The 19,492-nt window shown below is 45.8% G+C and overlaps 3 protein-coding genes across 3 annotated transcripts in view; 1 reads left to right on the top strand and 2 right to left on the bottom strand.

The window, feature by feature from the left end:
- Positions 1-54: 54 nt before the first annotated feature.
- On the bottom strand, positions 55-6,183 carry ddx20 (DEAD (Asp-Glu-Ala-Asp) box polypeptide 20). Its single transcript, XM_076101540.1, has 11 exons — positions 5,952-6,183; positions 5,147-5,241; positions 4,651-4,819; positions 4,182-4,296; positions 3,888-4,030; positions 3,311-3,449; positions 3,155-3,213; positions 2,113-2,195; positions 1,902-2,007; positions 1,456-1,557; positions 55-1,377 (listed from the first exon to the last, which is right to left on the bottom strand). The coding sequence occupies exons 1-11, from the start codon at positions 6,145-6,147 to the stop codon at positions 218-220; spliced, it is 2,367 nt and encodes a 788-aa protein (XP_075957655.1). The 5' UTR covers positions 6,148-6,183; the 3' UTR covers positions 55-217.
- Positions 5,938-9,527, top strand: LOC142960010 (parapinopsin-like). The gene is made up of 5 exons (XM_076101582.1): positions 5,938-7,517; positions 8,050-8,140; positions 8,233-8,470; positions 8,581-8,823; positions 9,096-9,527. The coding sequence occupies exons 1-5, from the start codon at positions 7,199-7,201 to the stop codon at positions 9,234-9,236; spliced, it is 1,032 nt and encodes a 343-aa protein (XP_075957697.1). The 5' UTR covers positions 5,938-7,198; the 3' UTR covers positions 9,237-9,527.
- A 1,096-nt stretch (positions 9,528-10,623) lies between these two features.
- Positions 10,624-19,492, bottom strand: part of LOC142959991 (cyclin-dependent kinase 17-like) — a 46,013-nt gene continuing 37,144 nt past the window's right edge. Inside the window, exons 12-17 of the mRNA XM_076101527.1 lie at positions 19,117-19,214; positions 18,900-19,005; positions 18,636-18,678; positions 18,466-18,556; positions 18,295-18,372; positions 10,624-14,330 (exon numbers count right to left, since the gene is read on the bottom strand). Of these exons, the coding sequence (XP_075957642.1) occupies positions 14,293-14,330; positions 18,295-18,372; positions 18,466-18,556; positions 18,636-18,678; positions 18,900-19,005; positions 19,117-19,214 (454 nt within the window). The 3' untranslated portion in view covers positions 10,624-14,292. The remainder of the gene's footprint in view (positions 14,331-18,294; positions 18,373-18,465; positions 18,557-18,635; positions 18,679-18,899; positions 19,006-19,116; positions 19,215-19,492) is intronic.

Genomic DNA, 19,492 nt, shown 5'->3' with positions numbered 1-19,492 from the left:
AATAGAACAATATGTTTTGTGAATATGTGGAGACATAACAAAAGAAAATCCAAGCTCCATACTGGTCATTTATTTAGAAAAGACACATTGTATGAATTCACTGGAAAAAAAAAAAAAGAAAAGAAAAGAAAAAACCGCCGCGTGAGACCGGAGGTGCAAACCGTCCTTTCTTGCAGAGAGACATTCAGACTCATCTTCTCACCCGATGAACAGACGGTCAGCGCTTCAGCAGCTCCTCCACGTAGACGGCGTTCATACGATACGCTGCCATCCAGCTCTGGGCGGCGCTGTAGTAGCTCTGGTGACCTCGCTCCTGGAGAGGAGATACGGAGGTGTAGTAGTCGTTCCAGGCTCTGTAGCTGGCTCTCCAGTAAGCTTCAGCGCTCCACTCTTCCTCTTCCTCTTCTTCTTCATCATCATCATCATCACGTTTGCTTTCCTCCCTTTCCCTCTTCTGCTCTGAACTCTTCTTGCTCCGTCTCTCAGTCTTCTCTTGAATCTTTCTGGATTCGTGTCTGCTGGTCTTCGGCTCGCTCGGTCTGGATTCGCGTCTCTCGGGCGGAGGTAACGCTCTGACTCTCGAAGCGCAGGATGTCTGGCGATATATTTCGGGTGTAGCAGCAGCTCTGGATGTATCGGCGTCTGCCTTCGGTTTGGACGCGGTGGGTGTTGGTCCGGCTTCGGTCTTGAGCGCTCCGTAGTCGCCTCCTCTGGTCCGATTCGTCTCGTCGTCGTCGTCGTCCGGTTGCGAGCTCGAAGAACCACAAACCGACCTCAGAGGCGAAAAGTCAGATTTCCTCCGACCTCTCTTTAGTTTTAAACTTTCACCTCCGTCAGCGTCGTCGAGCATGAAGGACTCTGTATACCCGCTCTGGTCCCCGACCCCTCCACCTCCACCTCCGAACTCCCTGATGACCTCCACCGATCTCCCCGGCCCCGCCGTGATGAAGCCGTGGAAGTCCCGCTCGGCCTCCTCGAAGGCCACAAACCTCGACCTGCGGCTCTTGAAGGAGCTGAGAGGAGGGATCTTCGGCAGAGCGTCCTGCAGCTCTTTGCGAGTCACCTCCGCCGCCGCCGGAGGAGGACGAAGAAGAGGAGGAGCAGGACGACGCTGCTGCTGGAGAGCGTCCTCATCGGGAGACGTTTTCCTGGGTTTCCCTCCGTCGTGCGCTCCCGGTCGGGCTGTAGGAACGTTCTTGTCGGGCTTCCTTTGACTGCTGTGCTCCATAGTTTGATCCGCGTCACGATGCTGCTGCTGCTGCTGCTGCTTCTTCTTCTGCGTCCGGGAGGAGAGCGGAGCTGAAGCGCCCGGAGCGGACGCCTCGGTGCAGACGTCCCAGTCACACGACTCGTCCATCAACCCCGGCTCTATGACGGCTAAAACAGGACCACAAATCACATTAAAGTAAAGTTCCCCACGCTCCGTGTGAAACTCCTCGTGTGTGCAGGACTCACATGGCAACGTGGACAAACTCAGGCCGCACTTCTGAGCGATGGCCATCATCTTGTTCTCCTCCTCGCCATGGCAACAGTAGGTCACAGCCAGCCCCTGAGTGCCTGAAAACAAAATGTAATCCTGATGAGAACCCACTCCAAATAATAGGGGGCGATGAAGGAGGGTGTGTGTGTGTTCAGGGATGGCAGGTACACACACACACGATTAGGAACCTGTTGACCTTGCTGGGTGGGACACACTCGCTAAAATGGTGTTTAATGCCGTCAGGAAGCAAAGAGCAACAGATGAAACATAATACGACGCAGAGAGAACCTGATATGTACGACGGCGTTTTAGGGCCGTTGTAGGTCAAATAAAATATATTAATAATTACGAAGCCGGAGGAGGAATAACATTCAGAGAAAACAGGATCAGATATTCAAGAACAACGTGTTTGGGGACAAACCGAAGCGTCCGGCCCGTCCAATCCGGTGCATGTAGGTCTCCCAGTCCTTCGGCACGTCCAGGTTTATCACCAAGTTCACTTTCTCTGCATCGATACCTCTGGAAGTCTGACAGGACGGGAAGGAGGAGGAGGATTAAAGAAGCTGTTTAACACACACATTAGATATACGTGTGTGTGTGTGTGTGTGTGTGTGTGTGTGTGTGTGTCTCACCAGGTCAGTGGAGATCAGCACCCTGCACTGGTACTGCTTCAGTTTGGACATGGCCTCCAGTCTCTGGTCCTGACTCAGACCGCCTGCACACACAGTCGCATTAAATCAGATCAAAACCGACACAAAAGTTACGTTCACGAAAAGTCTTCATCACTTTTTTAATAACGAATCCTTCAAGATTCTTTGCAATCAAGTAGCCAAACTACAAGAACACAAAAGACAGCGGTGCAGAGGAGCCGCTGTGTAGGATGTAGTGGCACCAGAAGTTGCCAAAGGAGAACGGAGTTGCTGAGCTCGTGTTAGGAAGTTAAACAGCTCATAATTCATCTCTAATATCCATTTTATATTAACATGAAAACATATCCTTCAAACTACTGGATTCATTCTAGTTTATCACCAAAACTACATTTTACAGATGACATGTGAACACATCATGATAACATTATAATGTACCTTCAGCCAGTACTCATGTTCACTGAGCAGAGCCTGAAGGCATCATGATGTAACTGCTAACATTACTAGCTCTCCTCCTGTTAGTTAGCCGTTAGCGGTGCTGCTAACGTTACTAGCTCTCCTCCTGTTGGTTAGCCGTTAGCGGTGCTGCTAACGTTACTAGCTCTCCTCCTGTTGGTTAGCCGTTAGCGGTGCTGCTAACGTTACTAGCTCTCCTCCTGTTGGTTAGCCGTTAGCGGTGCTGCTAACGTTACTAGCTCTCCTCCTGTTGGTTAGCCGTTAGCGGTGCTGCTAACGTTACTAGCTCTCCTTCTGTTGGTTAGCCGTTAGCAGTGCTGCTAACGTTACTAGCTCTCCTCCTGTTGGTTTAAACACTGATTGGTTGTTTACAATGAAACATGATCAGAGATCAGAGACTAGAAACACATGTTCTACTGAGTCAGTAAAACTTTATTTACACTCTGATGGTTAACGGTAAACTGTGTATTTAATCTGAGGTTCACATGCGTGAAGAACCTTGAGGGGGATCCATACGGGTCGACAGCGGTCCGTTACACCTCTACCTTCGGGTAAAACGTGGAAGTCTCACCTGAGATACAAGCAGCAGGAAGGCCTTTGGAGGACAGGATGTCTGCCAGGTGCTGAGCCCTGAGGGAGCAAAGCACACCGATCCTCAGAGACACGTCATCGAACAATACAGATCGTCAAGAGAACCTCTGAGGACACGGGTGGACCATTAAAGTACCTTGTGTGGAGGTTGGAGAACACCAGAGCCTGGTTGAACGGGAGTTTACTGAAAAGCTCCAACAAGTGCTGCACTTTCTCCTGGAAGATCTTGTGAGGTAAAGGATGGGACGGCACCAGCTTGTAGTACTGCTTCAGACCTGCAGGGGGCAACACAAGGACAACATGCAACGAAGAATATCAATTCAAGCTCAACTCTGTGTTTTTAATGGGATGGGGGAAATCATTCAAAGGGTTTTGGTGGTGTGTCTGCACATCACATGTCACTGTGAATAAAGAGCTGCAGGGAGGACGTATATCTCTAGTCCAACAGAGACGAGTGCTTCTCGTGTTACTGTTTAAACCACCTCACGCCCTCAGGAAGAAGGAAAACTCGTCACATTTAAGGCTGCAACTAACGATTATTGTGTCGATTAATCTGTGAATTATGTTCTTGATTAATCGATTAGTTGTTTGGTTTAATGAATTTCAGAAAAATGGTGACAAACACATCAGTGTGGTCCAAAGCCCCTTTAAATGTGTTTGTCTTCAGTGTTTTGTGGCAACAATGACAGCGGCACACCTGGCCGGGTTCTTACCTTTAAGGCCCATGTCGCTGGGGTTGAGTCGGACAAAAGTGGGCTCTCTCATGTAGCGGGTGAGGTGCTGAGCAAGGCATTCTGGGTAGGTGGCGGAGAGCGCGAGCATCTGTTTGTTCACTGGCAGAGAGGAGAAGATCCAGCTGAGGAGACAAGCGGAGGAGGTGGGTTGAATTATGCGTTTATGTAAAACAGCATCGAATTAATGACATTTCATTCATACAGATTTGTGATGAAAGGCTGGAGTCTGACAACCGTATGACATCATTAAATATGAGCATCTGTCCATCTCACTTGATCTGTTCCTGGAAGCTGCCCTCCTCCAGCAGCTTGTCTGCCTCGTCCAGAACAAACAGTCTGATGCTGGCGGTGGATAACATGCCCAGCTCGATAAGCTGCTTGATGCGACCTGCGATGCACAGATAACAGCATGGCGCGTTACAAGGGGTGCAACGATACCCGCGTTTGTATTGAAACGTTCGGTATGCGACATTCTTCCGGTACGCCCCCGTGACCCGAGCAGCAGTTTATGTCTTCGACTCGTACAAGCGGAACAGGAATTCTGAAGTGCAAGTTTAACCCGGGAAGATTTGACAGCGCACCAGTTGCTGTCAGCTCTAATTTCAGATATAAAATTAAAAATGAACAAAAAGTTCCCTATAGCACCGTAAAAAACGTACCGACGCACGAGTTTCGTCACACCCCTGAGCGGTTACACAAACAGTGCCGCGTCTCTCTAATCAACAGTCCGTCGGCCTCTTACCGGGCGAGCCCACCGCCACGTGGCACTTCTTCAGATGGGTTTTGTCCTGACTCACGGGTCGGCCCCCGATGAAAACGTGGCACTCGAGGCCCTCCATGGTGCAGCCGATGGCCATCACCACCGAGTGTATCTGCACCGCTATCTCACGAGTGGGAGCCAGGACCAGAACCTGCAGGACGAAGAAGGTTAAATGTTAACAACCACTTACATTTGATTGCAGATTAAGGACGGATGGATGCGGAGTCGTCCCCAATCAGTAAGACCCTGCAGCTAATATGATTGCAGTCGGTTCGTCAGCGAGAGCAGATGTTCTGCTGTAATAATTGCCTTCTTTCATTACACTTTTGACACTGAGCTGCTTAAACCCATCAGATTAAGACCCTAAAAAACCAAAGGGATTACTTCTCATGACCACCTGTTGTTGAGCAGTGGTGAATTTCAAAATAAAAGTTTTGTTTTCCAAAATACAAGATGCCTGAAGACTGATTTCACTCACCTGAGTTGCAGGATTCTCCAGAACCAGAGAGTCCAGGGCGACGGTGCAGAACACGCACGTCTTCCCCGTGCCGGACTTGGCCTGTACGATCAGGTCTGAAACGACAGATGGTAGATGAAGGGCTGCACTGAGTCAGAATAATCACGATTCATAAGCGTGGGCTTCCACGGTTCATTTCACTCGACTGCGTGCGACGTATTGATTGCTTCGCCGTCTTGAGCGTCAAATCTGCTGCATCAAATAAAGCGCTTCCTATCTACAGTTAGACTGAAGGACCAATCAGAGGCGTTCACTTCAAGTACACTGTGATTAACGGCTCTCTGCTTCTCATATTCATGGCCTACTTTATTGACTTTATACAAACCCTGTAAAGAAACAATTAAAGTTTGAAATGCATTATAGAGAAACAAAGGTTGAATATCATGTAAACTATTTGATTTGGCTGCAAAATATTTACTCAAATGTAGATATTTTCAGACCTCCTGTTTCTAAAGCATCTAAAAGTGAGTTGGCCTTCTTTGTATTAATCCCTAAACGTGTAAATAATGTTTTTATCAATAAACTATTTGTGAGTGGTGAATTTCAAAATAAAAGTTTAGTTTTCTCCTCTGAATAATAGCTCATGTCTATCACAATGGTGGTCTGAACGACGATTTTTTTTTTTATCGTTTTAAACAACGTTAAAAGTTTCGTTTTTGACAGCTTTAAACGGCGTAAAAGGCAGCGACGTTTTTGGTGTAAAAAAGGCACAAAAAACGTCCCTTTCGGCTTTCCGTAGCGCACCACGCAGTTTCGATGAACCCACCCAGTCCGCAGCGGCCCAGCGGGATCGCCTTGAGCTGGATCGGGGACGGCTTCCGGAAGCCCGCGGAGGACAGTCCGTCCAGCACGGCCCGAGAGAGCAGAAGGGAGCTGAAGTCGATTCCCTCCGATAGAAGCACATCGTCGGTCCGCTTTCGCGTCTCGATGTCGTGGGCTGCTTTCCTCACGGAGGCCGCCATGTTGACTGGACTTGTTTACCGCCCGCTGATCAGACTCAGCTGCTTTAAAGAGCGTTGGGAGCTGCAGCTGCTGTTTCTGTAGCGCCCTCTTGTGGCGGGGAGGGGAAGTGCACTGAAAAATACAATAACTCGTGAACCTATGGAGCCAAACCCAGGACAATAGTTTTGATCATTGGAACAGTGGCGGCTGGTCAATAGAGGGCGCCGCCCCACCTGGCTCATGGCTCCTCAGAGATCCCTCCTCCCTCCTCGCTCCTCAGAGCAGAAATAAGAGCTTTGGGACGGCCGTCAATATGGCGGCGCACCGGACTTCCGGAGAACCGGAAGTTAATTGTCTTAAAAGTCTCTTAATTGTCATTTCCTCAACTTCCGGTTCTCCGGAAGTCCGGTTATTTTAAAATCAGACACATCAGTCCTGTACACTCCTGTTGTAACTCTCTTTTCTTAAACTGGCGTTGACCTCTGACCTCTTTAAAAAGGGACTTGATTGACTGGTGGATTCAAACCCATCAGGCTCTTTATAAGCACCATATTGTGTTTGTTCAGCTGACATATGTCAGCTAATCCAACGTTACCGAGTAATTCAGTGCATATAAAAATGACATTAAGACTCCATAATGCTCCGTGGACGCCTTCAACCAGCAGCGTTGAGCTGTGATCCTCAAACCCATCATTGTGCCGCTGAATCCCTGCTTCATCACTCAGGAGCAGCTGTAAACCCGCCAATCATGGAAAGTGTAGTCTTAACAGGATATTAGACTGAATTATTGTCCCCACAATCCGGATCCACAGATTTTGTTTTTTCATTAATTAGATTTCACAGAGCCTCCCCTCCTCTCGTTGGGCTTATTAAGGGAGGTGTGATCTCTTCTCAGCAGAGCAGCAAACATGCAGCATTAACACAGCAGAGGTGTTCCTATTGTTGGATTACCACACTGATTTTTTTCTTTTCTTTTGTGAAACTGTAGTTTTTTACTAGATTCTGGAGTTTGAGGTAGTAGATAAACCGCTGACTCTTATATTCTAATACCAGTGAAGCTTCTGAGCAAGGATGGAGCGCCTCCCTCTGCACGATGGAAACTCCTCGGCCAACGCAGAGCTCCTGTCTCGAACCGGCTACACCGTGCTGGCCATGATCATGGGCACGTTCTCCGTGGCCGGGATCCTCCTCAACGTCCTGGTGATCGTGGTGACGGTGAGACACAGACAGCTGAGGCAGCCGCTCAGCTACGCCCTGGTGAACCTGGCCGTCTGTGACCTTGGCTGTGCCGTGTGTGGAGGTCTGCCCACCACGGTCACCAGCGCCATGGGGTACTTCAGCCTGGGACGCGCGGGCTGCGTGTTGGAGGGCTTTGCTGTCTCCTTTTTCGGTGGGTACATTTAGTGTGAACCTGGATTGATCTCATCAGCACTGTGAGGAAAGAGGTGCTCAGGTGATTTACTTGTGAAAGTAGCAATGCAGTTGTGTTAAAGTACTCGTAATCCTATCAACGGAATGTACTTAAAGTCTAAGAGATCTATCGCTGCAGGAGGTATCTCAATGGGGATTGAGCCTGCGGACCACTGATGGACGTTCATATGTTTGCAGTATTTTCAATGGGGGTGTCTATGCTAACATTCCTGTAAGAATGCTGAATTACAATTTTTCTCCATTGAATACACATAAAAAATTGGAAATATGTACACAATTGTGAAAAAAATAGCATGTTAGTATAGAAATTCCTTTGTTCATTTGTTCACCATTAGGACTGAAATCTAAATGATTTACACGTTAAATCCAAATATCAGAAGTGAAAGTATTGGTTCGTAAACGTGAATTTGCATGTCATAAATAGTTAAATCTCGAGATATATTCCACAAAAATAATAAAATAATGTCTTCTTTACATATTCCTTCTTTCAGGTATTGCGAGTCTGTGTACAATCGGAGTCATTTCTGTTGAACGCTACATCGTGGTGTGCTATCCCATGGGGGCGGTCCTGTTCCAGACCAGGTACAGACGTGACCGTCAGTATCTCATCACCCAGACTACAAGTCTTTGATTGCTCCTTCCGGTATGTGACGCTCCGTCTCCGTTGTCCTCAGACACGCTGTAGCAGGAGTGGTGCTGTCCTGGGTCTGGTCCTTCGTGTGGAACACTCCGCCTCTGTTCGGTTGGGGAAGCTACGAGCTGGAGGGCGTCAAGACCTCCTGCGCCCCGAACTGGTACAGCCGGGACGTGGGGAACATGTCGTACATCATCATGTACTTCTGCCTCTGCTTTGCTGTGCCCTTCTCCATCATCTTGGTGTCTTACTCGCGACTCCTTTGGACACTACGCCAGGTGAGTAGTGCCGGGCATGTGGGCACTCTCGATGAAAAGATTACAAAGAGCATTTAGCTTGGACCAGTTTCACGATGAAGTCTCTTTTCCTGTATTTTTGGTGCGCTAAGGTGACCAAGCTGCAGATATCCGAGACGGGCAGCACACACCGTGTGGAGGCGCAGGTGGCGCGTATGATCGTGGTGATGGTGCTGGCCTTCCTGGTGACCTGGCTGCCATATGCTGTCATGGCCCTCGCGGTCATCATGGACTCCAGTTTATATATCGACCCCGTCGTCGCCACCATACCGGTTTACTTGGCTAAAAGCAGCACCGTCTACAACCCCATCATCTATATCTTCATGAACAGACAGGTAATCCTCCGTCACGCACCTTTATGTTCTAGACCAGGATCACGGCAGTTCATTAAGTAGTCACGTTGGTTTGTTGACTAAATCTAATTTTCATTAACGTTAAAAATAGACAATTTGTTTCCCTGTAAACAAAACCAATAGATTGCCTTTTGTGACTTCTTCACGAACTCCCGTGAGACTGTGTTGTTTATTCACATCCACACAAAGAAAAGGACTTTAGGCAGGTCTGATCACACACTATTGTTAACCGTGTGCCGTGTGTGTGTTTCCAGTTTCGGGGATACGCTATTCCCACGGTCCTGTGTGGATGGAACCCGTGGGCGTCACATCCACAGACGCCCGAGGACGAGACCACGGTTGCCTCGATAATGAAGAGCCAGAGAGTCTCACCTAAAGGATCTTTAAATGAATGAAATATGTACTCACTCCCGACCATTTACTTTCATCCAATAGGCAACCCCCTCTGCACCGGACGGCAAGGACAACTTTAAGAGTCTAAAGTGACAAAACACAGAATGATATTGATGCCATAAATGAGGATGTTGTACAAATCATGTATCATTAACAAACAACATTAAAGCAGCTGTGAGAAAGAAGAAGGAAACCATTATCATACAAGACTCGTGTTCAAACGTCTCTTCCTGCCGAGGCTGTCCCAACGTTTTATATGTTCTGACAATAAAGACGACCTCTTTGTCTCCGTCTGTCATGGATTCTGTTGATCTTGTCAAATACAGATTTAAAGCTTTGATTAAATATTTAAATCCACATTTACACACAGACATAAAGCAACATACGTGTTTTGGTAAAGTAAATGATATGCATGTACATTTTAATTCTGTTCATGGATATCATTTAAAACCTCTCTACAGCACCAGCAAAGACTTGAGTTAAGAGGCTTACACTCAAGGAGAATGTGTTGTCATTATGCAACACAGGGTGCAAAACAGTGCTTTTATTATTTGCATCAGAAGGAATGTAAACGGCAGAGAACAAAATCATTTTCTGGGCAATATGGCCGACATTTTAACATTTAAAACTTAACATCAGGGAATTAGTGTCCATCAACTTGGACCATGCTTGAGCACCAAGCATCAGCATCACCGGAGATCTTGTGGTCCGCCCAGCTTGACCCGGGAGCCAGGTCCCTCTAAAGACGTGGGGACATCAGGCTCCGACCTCCCGATTCTGGTTAGACTGTATTCGCCTGGTCTGATCTCGTCCAGTATCTTTTCATAGGATTTCATACAAACCGTTTTTTTTTATGAGGATATGTTGCCGTGTTAGCTGAGCTGCCATCCCGGCTATCCTCCGTTTGGTCCGTCGGATATTATCTCAAGGTTTGCTCTCCAAGAATGAATCCATCCGTCGAGGAGTGTATCTTTGTCATATGCCATAAGTGCTCCACTAATGAAGACGAAAAGACTTTATACTATCGTGTAAGCTACAAGAAAAACACATGGGTATGCTTCCTGAATTCTAGCTTGAATTAAATACCAAATCTACCGTCTATACCAGATCTTAAAGGGACAGTATGGAGCATTTAGGTGTATCTATTGGGAGAAATTGTTGGATGCATTCTGCAACCTCACCACTAGATGGCGCCAGAGCCAAAACATTTGATGTTTTAAATGTTCTTTTAGCACAAGCTGACTACATAAAGATCCCAAAATTGAGTAGCAAAATAAGAAGACATTTAAAGAGTTTGCCAGCAAACTGCCAACTCCCTGTAATGATGATGTAATCTATCACACTAGATGTCTACATAGTTTCCAAGGATTTGTCACAAGACAAAAAAAAGTAATTACATGGTTTTTATTTGTTTTATTAGGTGTTCACATCCCATTTGCTTCTTAAAAAGGTCTGCGCTCAAACACGGTGCACCCCTCGAACACAAACAGACCTCTGTCACCGTTATGGCTTTCATTGATAAAAAAGAATCAGTGTGTTATACTCATATACAACGTACTTCACTCCAGCCTTTTGGATCCAGCATGTTAAAACAGCAAGGAGAAAAAAACAACAACCTGTCATCACTTTAGTCTCACAGTTTGATCATTCACAGTCATTTCTCCCTCTCTAAAGAAACACAACCAAACTCATCCCATCACCTTGGCGTTCTTTATTGATTACAGAAATATTGCTATGACTTTTATTAAGGAAAAACAAAAAAAGAATTAAAAGCCAGAGTGTGAATAGCTGTATCAAACCTGTACACGTTTTATATACACAGAGTGAGGGATCATCTATGTACATGCTACATACTGAATAAGTAGTCCTTCTGAGGCCTGAGGAACCGGACTCTACACTCACAGGCCATCCTAAGATACAGTACACATTGACGTGGCAACTGATTGGTGTGTGAAACAGTTGTGTGCTTGTACGCCTGGTGCTTGGAGGATTGATTGTTTCTGGCAGCCGGTAACAATATCAGCAGGAAAAACAACAGTGTGTCTGAGTGCTTCAAGTCCTGTTAAATATTCAGCGATGTTAGCGCCCAGGTTTACAGTTACTGCTGTACGATATACAACCTTGAAGTTGAGTCTGATTGGTCCGACACACACACTCTCTGGTCCCAATGCTGGCAGCTCATGCTATTGTTGACGAGTACCGTGTTGTCATTGCCTTCCTCTTATTTAAGAATACAGTCACATGATCATAGAAATAGAATATGAGCTCAACGGACATTGGAGTGTTTTTAGTGGTCATTATACGAGTACAAGAGAAAATAGCCATTGTTGTGGTGACAACACACTCCAGTGGGTCTGTTAAATGGCAGAAGGATTGTTGGTCCGCAGCGCTGCCGCTGGCCACCAGCGCGCTGTTCAGCTCTATATCTGTAACCAGTGTAGCATTAAAGCATGGTGGAATTAGCGAGCTAGCCAAGTAGCCAGCGGTCCACTAGTTAGCTAGTCCTTCTTTAATCGTTAAACCCAGCGCTGCCACTGGCCACCAGTCCAATGTTCAGCTCTTTATCCGTAACCATTGTAGCATGAAAGCATGGTGGAATTAGCAAGCTAGCTAACGAGCCAGCTGTCCGCTAGCCCGTTACAGCGGTCACAATGGCAACGCAACACATTAAAATGGCCGTCACTCAGACCATCCTGCTACGTGATTTCAATGAGAATGTCCGTTCCACTCTTATTTTAATTTCTATGTCCCGACTCATTGCAGGTTAATGTGATGTTTGATGTAAAAATAAATGTAATACGGTCATGTTTCATGCACAATTTAAACCTTTTTTTCCAGCAGCAGCTATTTCACAGACCAACTGAGTGTTTAATACACAAACATGCTTTAAGTAGATGACGAGTAAAGACAATGGCAAGGGTTGAACAGCAATATTATCGCCAAATTAACAGAGTGTGAACGACACAGAAGACTGACAGGTTGATGCTAAGAAATTACTCTTCTCTTTCACATAGTTCTTTTTTAAACCAGCTTTGCAAAATAAGGGTTTCAGGGCCATGTTGGACATCGTCTGCTCCACTGGGGTGACAGACGAGACCAGCACGTACCTCACAGCAAACCACAAAACAACACTAGCAATAAGTCCTGAGCTCAAGGAATGTGCAACACGTCCCCAGCCAGTCGCCACACTGTTCTGGTGGGAACACAGTAAAGACTGAGAACAGCATCCTGGAATTATCGTAAAACGTACGATCGTATATATATATATATATATACAAACTGAAGAAAAATAAAGTAAAAGTATAAATGCGAGTGGAGTTGGGCGAGAGAGGTTACGGGGGAATGGTCTACTTGTGGTCTAAAGAGGTAAAAAAAAATCAGGTGCAAAGAGGAACGTTTTCAACAGCAACACCTGCACGTCACACAACTAATCAAGACAACTTCTGAGTCAAAGGCAAAAGAGGAAACGGGGTTACTAAGAATAATGTGAGGGTTTGTCCACTTCCTGTCCCTTCTGTCCTCACAGTCTGTCCTTCTGTGGACCACTGGTGACTCAGTGTTTTAATTGTACTGAAGTATAGTGTCTAATCTCATTGGTGAAGGTACACTCTTAGAAATATAGGGTTCCAAACGGGTTCTTCCTGAAGGGCCGAGGTTCTACCCAGAACCTTTTGCTTCAGAAGAACCATTATTTTTGAGGATTCCGTTCCACAGAGTACATGAACAGTAAAAATCAAAACCCGGGTAAGTTCTAGATGGAACCCTTGGAATATAAAAGGGTCCCAATAAAAACCCCTGGATGGGATCTAGATGGAATCCTTGAAAATAAAAAAGGGTTCTCGGTAGAACCCTTGAAATATAAAAGAGTTCTCTGTAGATACCCCTGGTTGATTATCGAGGAAACCTTTGGAATATAACAGGGTACTAGTAGAACCCCCTGGGTGGGTTCTTGTTAGCACCCTTAGAAAGAAGGAAATGATCAGGATAGAACCAGAGTGTTCTGTGTTGGAACCATTACACCGTTGAAGGGTTCTCTGTAGAACCTCTTATCGGGGGATCTGTGTGGAACCTTACACAGATGGTTCTAGGTATAACCCTTTCCCAGTGGAACCTTTACAAAAGGTTCTACCATGAACCAAAAAGGGTTCTCCAATGAGGACAAGCCAAAGAACCACATATGGTTCTAGTTAGCACCTTTATTTCTGAGAGTGTAAACACATCTGTCCTTTATGGTGAGTGAGTTGTTGTTTTCTTGGTTTGTTGTTTTTAATTCTTCTTCTACTCTCACATCTGGCAGGTTCTCTACTTCCTGCCTGCTCGAGTGACCGATGAGGTAACGACCACTCTGACCTCTACTGGACAATAAGGTGCTAAAGTTTATCTCCCTAAACTCCATTCATCTACACACTCTTAACTTTCAAGTGAATCACAAGTGTGTGTTTGTGTATTAAAGAGAGATAAAGAGAGACGAGAACACGAGAGAGTTTGTGTGTTTGTGTTGTTGTATAGATCAATAAAGGGCCGAGAGGTTCAGGGTTCAGGAGCAATATTCAGAAAAAGCAGAGTTCTACAGCTCAGTCTCTTTATGTACAACAACAGTCTGAACAAAGCTTCAAGAGAAAGTGACAGGTTTGACTTTGTGTCTCACTTCTTCTTCTTCCTCACAGCTCGCTGATGCAGCAAGTTCTGTTCACAAAGTCCTCAGCGCTGCCCTCTGGTGGACAGCAGCGGTCGTAGCAGCAAGGAGAACCCTCAACTCTCCCACTTTTCTTCCAGCATCTCCGCACTTGTCTTTATTTATTCTGTCTTTAGGGTCTGAGGGTTATTGTCAAGTACAAATGGTTCAACCTAACTTCTGTGGGTTTTGTGTCAATGTTGCTATACGTGTGTGTGTGTGTTTCTTATTCAGTCTGTGTGTTTGTGTATGTGTGTGTGTGTGTGTGTGTGTGTGTGTGTGTGTGTGTCGCTCCTTCAGTGTGTGTGTGTGGCAGGGTCAGTGAATGTTTGTCTGACAGGACGGATCGACGTGTCCATGTCCTCACCTCAGCACCGCCGGCACTAAAACAACACACTCTGCCTCCTGCTCTTCCCCTGGGCTGAGAGAGACAGAGACAGAGAGAGAGACAGAGACAGAGACAGAGAGAGAGACAGAGACAGAGAGAGAGACACAGACGCAGAGAGAGAGACAGACAGAGACACAGAGAGAGACAGAGACAGGGACACAGAGAGACAGGGACACAGAGAGACACATGTGAATACAGGTTTGGTTTCATTAAGACAAACCAACAAACACTCACAGATTTCACTTCATGCCAGCAAGACAGAAAACAGACTTTATGGCCAAAAGCAGCAAACTCTCACATTTGAGAACCTGAAACCATCAAATGTTTCACAAATGACTCAGATAATTATTAAAAACAGAGTTCATTATGATACCCAAACGTAGCAACAGTTAGCCAGCTGGAGGCCTTTCTGACAGAGACACGGTTGAGCTCATGGCCCATATTATGTCAAACTACTAATCCTTCACTTTTACTCAAACTAATAAAAGCTGTTCATCACAATTCCTTTGATTGATAAATAGTGTAGAAGTCTCTAACGTTGGGTAAGATTAGATCCTAGAACAGAAAGGAGAGAAACATTTTAGACAAAATAAATAATATTATAATAATATTATAATAATATTATAATGACTGTAAACAGCAGGAGTAACGCTGGCAATGTTATTTATTATTTATTACTTATTATGGTCGTGATTTCCCCTTTAATATATTTTAAATATACTTTCAATTCAACGTGGCTTTGTTGGCATGAAAGTTAAATATATATATAAATATTAATATGAAGATTAACACAACATTAACTCTCCATTCTGTGTTTAGTTTTGTCTACATTTAAAAACATTCTCTATTATTTCATTTGAATTTATATATTTACAAACTATAAATAGATTTCACGTGTTACATACATGTTACACACATGTTAATAACTGTCAAGAACAAATGAATGAAATGTAGCAATCAGTTAAATCCTAACGTCTGATTGGCTCTTCACCTCTGAGCAGGTCAGTCGTGTGATGATGAATATTCATGAGCTAAAAGGTAAAGGTTTACTTTTACTCTATTCTTCTGCTTTCAGCCGAGACATGTTGAGCATGAGAGCAGAACCGAGTGTATCTCTAGAGGTCTGATCAAACGAGGGAACCAGAACCGTCAAATTCTTCCAAAACATCTGGATTTGTGCAAGAAGAAAAGAAAGAACCTAAACTCTCTATTCACGGAAACAACACAGAGGTATGTGGACAGAAACTTTAGGCTACACTGTGATCTCATGTTGCTGAAGCTAAAATCACACAAACACACTGCAGTGAAAACCACAAACCACACACACACACACACACACTTACAGACTGAACACAAAGGCTACATCTCTCTCTGCAGGAACCTGAACAGGACTGCAAATGAAAAGAATCAAAGCACTCGACCACGTTATTCCTCACGATCACATCTCTCATCCCTGAAGTGAAGCTCACGCTGAGATAAAGAGGATTAAGTGAAAGCTGAGACGATGCTTGAAATGTGAGGGAAGGCCGGAGAGGAATTAACCCTCTGAACCCCGTTTATCTCAGCCAGAAGCTGTGAAAACTGTCATAATCGCCTGAGTTTTATCTTTCCGACGGGCCCTGAACACATCATGTGTGACAAACGGTTCTGTCAAAAAAACAAAAAACGAATCTAAGCTTAAAATCATATTTGATCAAAAACATTTTATTCTACATGTCTCGTTCAAAATCTCTCCTCTAATAAAGAGTTCACTTTAACCAGATGGTGTAAAAACATTAAAGTGTGAAACTATGAAGTCATGATTGATTCATCTGAGACCAACAGTCATGTGACTACAAGGAGGAGACACTTCAGGAAGTGAACATGGAGAGGAGAGGAGGAGAGGAGGAGAGGAGAGGAGAGAGGAGGAGAGGAGAGAGGAGGAGAGGAGAGGAGAGAGGAGAGAGGAGGAGAGGAGAGGAGAGAGGAGGAGAGGAGAGAGGAGGAGAGGAGAGGAGAGAGGAGAGAGGAGGAGAGGAGAGAGGAGAGGAGAGAGGAGGAGAGGAGAGAGAGGAGAGGAGAGAGGAGAGGAGAGGAGGAGAGGAGAGGAGAGGAGAGGAGGAGAGGAGAGGAGAGAGGAGGAGAGGAGAGAGGAGAGGAGAGGAGAGGAGGAGAGGAGAGAGGAGAGGAGAGAGGAGAGGAGAGGAGAGGAGGGGAGAGAGGAGGAGAGGAGGAGAGGAGAGAGGAGAGAGGAGAGGAGGAGAGGAGAGAGGAGAGAGGAGAGAGGAGAGAGGAGAGAGGAGAGAGGAGAGAGGAGAGGAGGAGGAGAGGAGAGAGGAGAGAGGAGGAGAGGCTGTAAACATGTAAATAGTTTAATGAATATAGAACGTAAAGCCTCCTTTTTTTCCTACATTAGTAACACTTGAAACATGTTGGATATAGATTATATTGTTATATTATTTCTATTTTATGATTTATGTCATTCTAACTGTGTTATTCTGCACTAAAGACATAGTTCGTTCTAGTTCTAGTTCGCTCTACTTCTATCATGGTGGCTCTGTTTCTATAGAGGAGCAGAACTTTATATTGCGGTAAAAAACAATGCAACAGAGAAACAAATGTGACAGGAGCGTAAAAACGCCCCGAAACTGCTTTGGGGTTCAGAGCGTTAACAGGAAACTAGAGACACAATGATGGTGCTGTCTCTGTTCAGGGAATCCAAGGAGGGAAAGTGAAACGTACCAGAGTTTAGTTCAGTGCAGCAAACATTGAGTGGGACACAAAAGTGCAAAATGGACAGAAGAAAAGAGCCTAAAAGAGGGGGGGGGGGGGGGGGGGGGTGGACAGACAGAATGAAAGAGACCGTATTTACCAGAACGGTAGAGGCCACTCAGCCAGTAGAAGTGGAGGACAGATTGTGACTCTGAGCCCTGGGATTGGCTGCTTCTCTCTGGAAGTACTGCGAGGGCGCTGAACCCAGCTTATGGGCCGTCGCTTTTTTAGGGTTAAGGGGGGGGAGGGGGGGGGGGGAGGTTGGAGATATTGAGTTGTTTTTTTTGTGGAGGAGGGCACACAAGGGAGATAGAAAAGGATTAAGGAGAAGATGAACGGAGAGCATGGGGGAAACCGAGAAAGAGAAGAGACAGTTTATCAGAACATGACAGAAAGGAAAGAAACACAAGACGGAGACACTGAAGTCAATCTAACAGTCGCTTACAGAGGGAGGGAGCTAAAGGACGAAGCGTCAGCAAAGTCCTCGGGACTCTGGCAAGCATGAAAGTCTGCTCAGGATTTACAGTTTGTATGAAGTGGAAGCTTGAAATAATAGATGTGGACGCTGTGTGAGACACGAGAGACGACACGAAGCAAACAGAGAGAAGAAGAAAGAGAAGAAGAGGACACGGAGTCTGTTCTGTAGCGATGTGAAAGCCCCGCCCCCTTTCCAATAGACCACCATGGGATATTATTTGGGATGATATATGAACGGTAGTCAACGAGGAGAGAAGTTAATTATTTGATCCCGTTTGAATCGTGCCGTGAATCACACACACGCTTGTCAATATAAAAGATAATTTTACGTTCAACTAGAGTACAGAAAGACTTCACACCCGAAAGTCTCATAAGTGACGTCTCTCATCCGTTTGTGGACTGATGTTTTGAAGCCTCGACTTTGGCAATTTGGCCGTTGCCAAGTTGTTGTTTTTTGCAACCAGTGAACAGGAAGTGACCATATTAGGACTGAGGAGGAGTGACGTAGAGACGCCGTATACGTCTCTGGTAGAGACCTGTCAATCACTGTGTAGCCCCGCCCTAAAGCATACATTTTAAATTGACAAACATCACACGAGTAATTCATGGCACAATTCAAACGGGACCAACGTTGACTTGCGTACAAATCTTCTCTGAAATAAGGGTCCATTGTGGTCCACCTAAAGGGGTGGGATTTAACCTCTTAATCTCATAATCCCACAGAGAATCCCGCCCCCCCCCCTCCATCTTTGTATCTGGGAGGACTCACTTGACTCTGGGTAGACTGAGGATCTCTTCCCTGGATCCTTGTGGAGCTGAATGCCTTTTACAGAGAAGATGGATGCAGCTGAAAAACAACAAGACGTTTGGTTGAAACTGTTTGTTTGTACACTCCAACGTGTGTGTGTGTGTGTGTGTGTGTGTGTGTGTGTGTACTCACTGTCAGTCAGCGTTTGAACCTGCTCCCCGAAACATTTGAAGTACGAGTGTGTGAGGGCTTCCTCAGCCGAGACTCGCTTCTTAGCCTCAAACTGTACGGAGACAAAGAGTGTGAGGATTGTACGTCTTGTTTTATTAAAAGTGTTCATGCTTATGAGAAATGTTCGTCACCTGAAGAAGAAGTGAGAGCAAGTCGTGTCCGTCGTTGTCTATCCTGAGACACAGGGAGGGAGAGAAACCGTGAGGGAGGGGGAGGTAAATGAAAGCTAACTCACTTTTTATAGAGTCTCTTTTGGTTAGATTTGAGAAACACTCGACCACAGTTCCTACTGGGATGGGTATCGTTAGGATCTTACCGATACTGCTTATCGGTTCTTTTTGATCATACAGTGACTCTAAAAACACACGCACGCGCACACACACACAACAACAGACCTGGGCGCGTGGTTGACGAGCGGCTCGGCTCGGTATCGGGGGAACTTGTACGTCTTAAACTCTTCACTGGTGGTGATGCCGGGCCAAGTCTCTTCTGTGGGAGTACCTGTGGAACACAGAGAGGATCGGTCAACACACACGCACGCACACGCACACACACGCACACACACGCTACACCAGCGGAGCTCATATCTGGGTTCTACTGGCGTCGTCTCACCGAGGATGCGGAATATGAGGTGAAGCTCGTCCTCCACGGTGGATCCAGGGAACAGAGGTCTGCCGGTGATCATCTCATAGAAGATGCAGCCCACTCCCCTGGAAACAGGAACATCGAACAAATGAAAGACCAACAAAGTTTCATGTTGTTTTTATCTGCGACTGCTAAGTGGATAGCAGGGCCGTCTTTCAATCAGAGGGTCGGCGGTTCAATCCCGGGCTCCGGCTCTGCTAGTCGCATGTTGATGTGTCCTTGAGCAAGACACTTAACCCCAAAATTGCTTCCGTAGTTGTGTCTACGGTGTAGAAATGTGATAGACTCTGAATTGTAAGTCGCTTTGGATAAAGGCGTCTGCTAAATGACTGTAATGTAATGT

The sequence above is a fragment of the Anarhichas minor genome, unplaced genomic scaffold, assembly GCF_050575085.1.
Source record: "Anarhichas minor isolate MPS153535 unplaced genomic scaffold, ASM5057508v1 ptg000003l, whole genome shotgun sequence".
NCBI lineage: Eukaryota > Metazoa > Chordata > Actinopteri > Perciformes > Anarhichadidae > Anarhichas > Anarhichas minor.
Note: the sequence above shows the minus strand (reverse complement) of the source record. Positions and strands in the feature narration are given on the sequence as shown.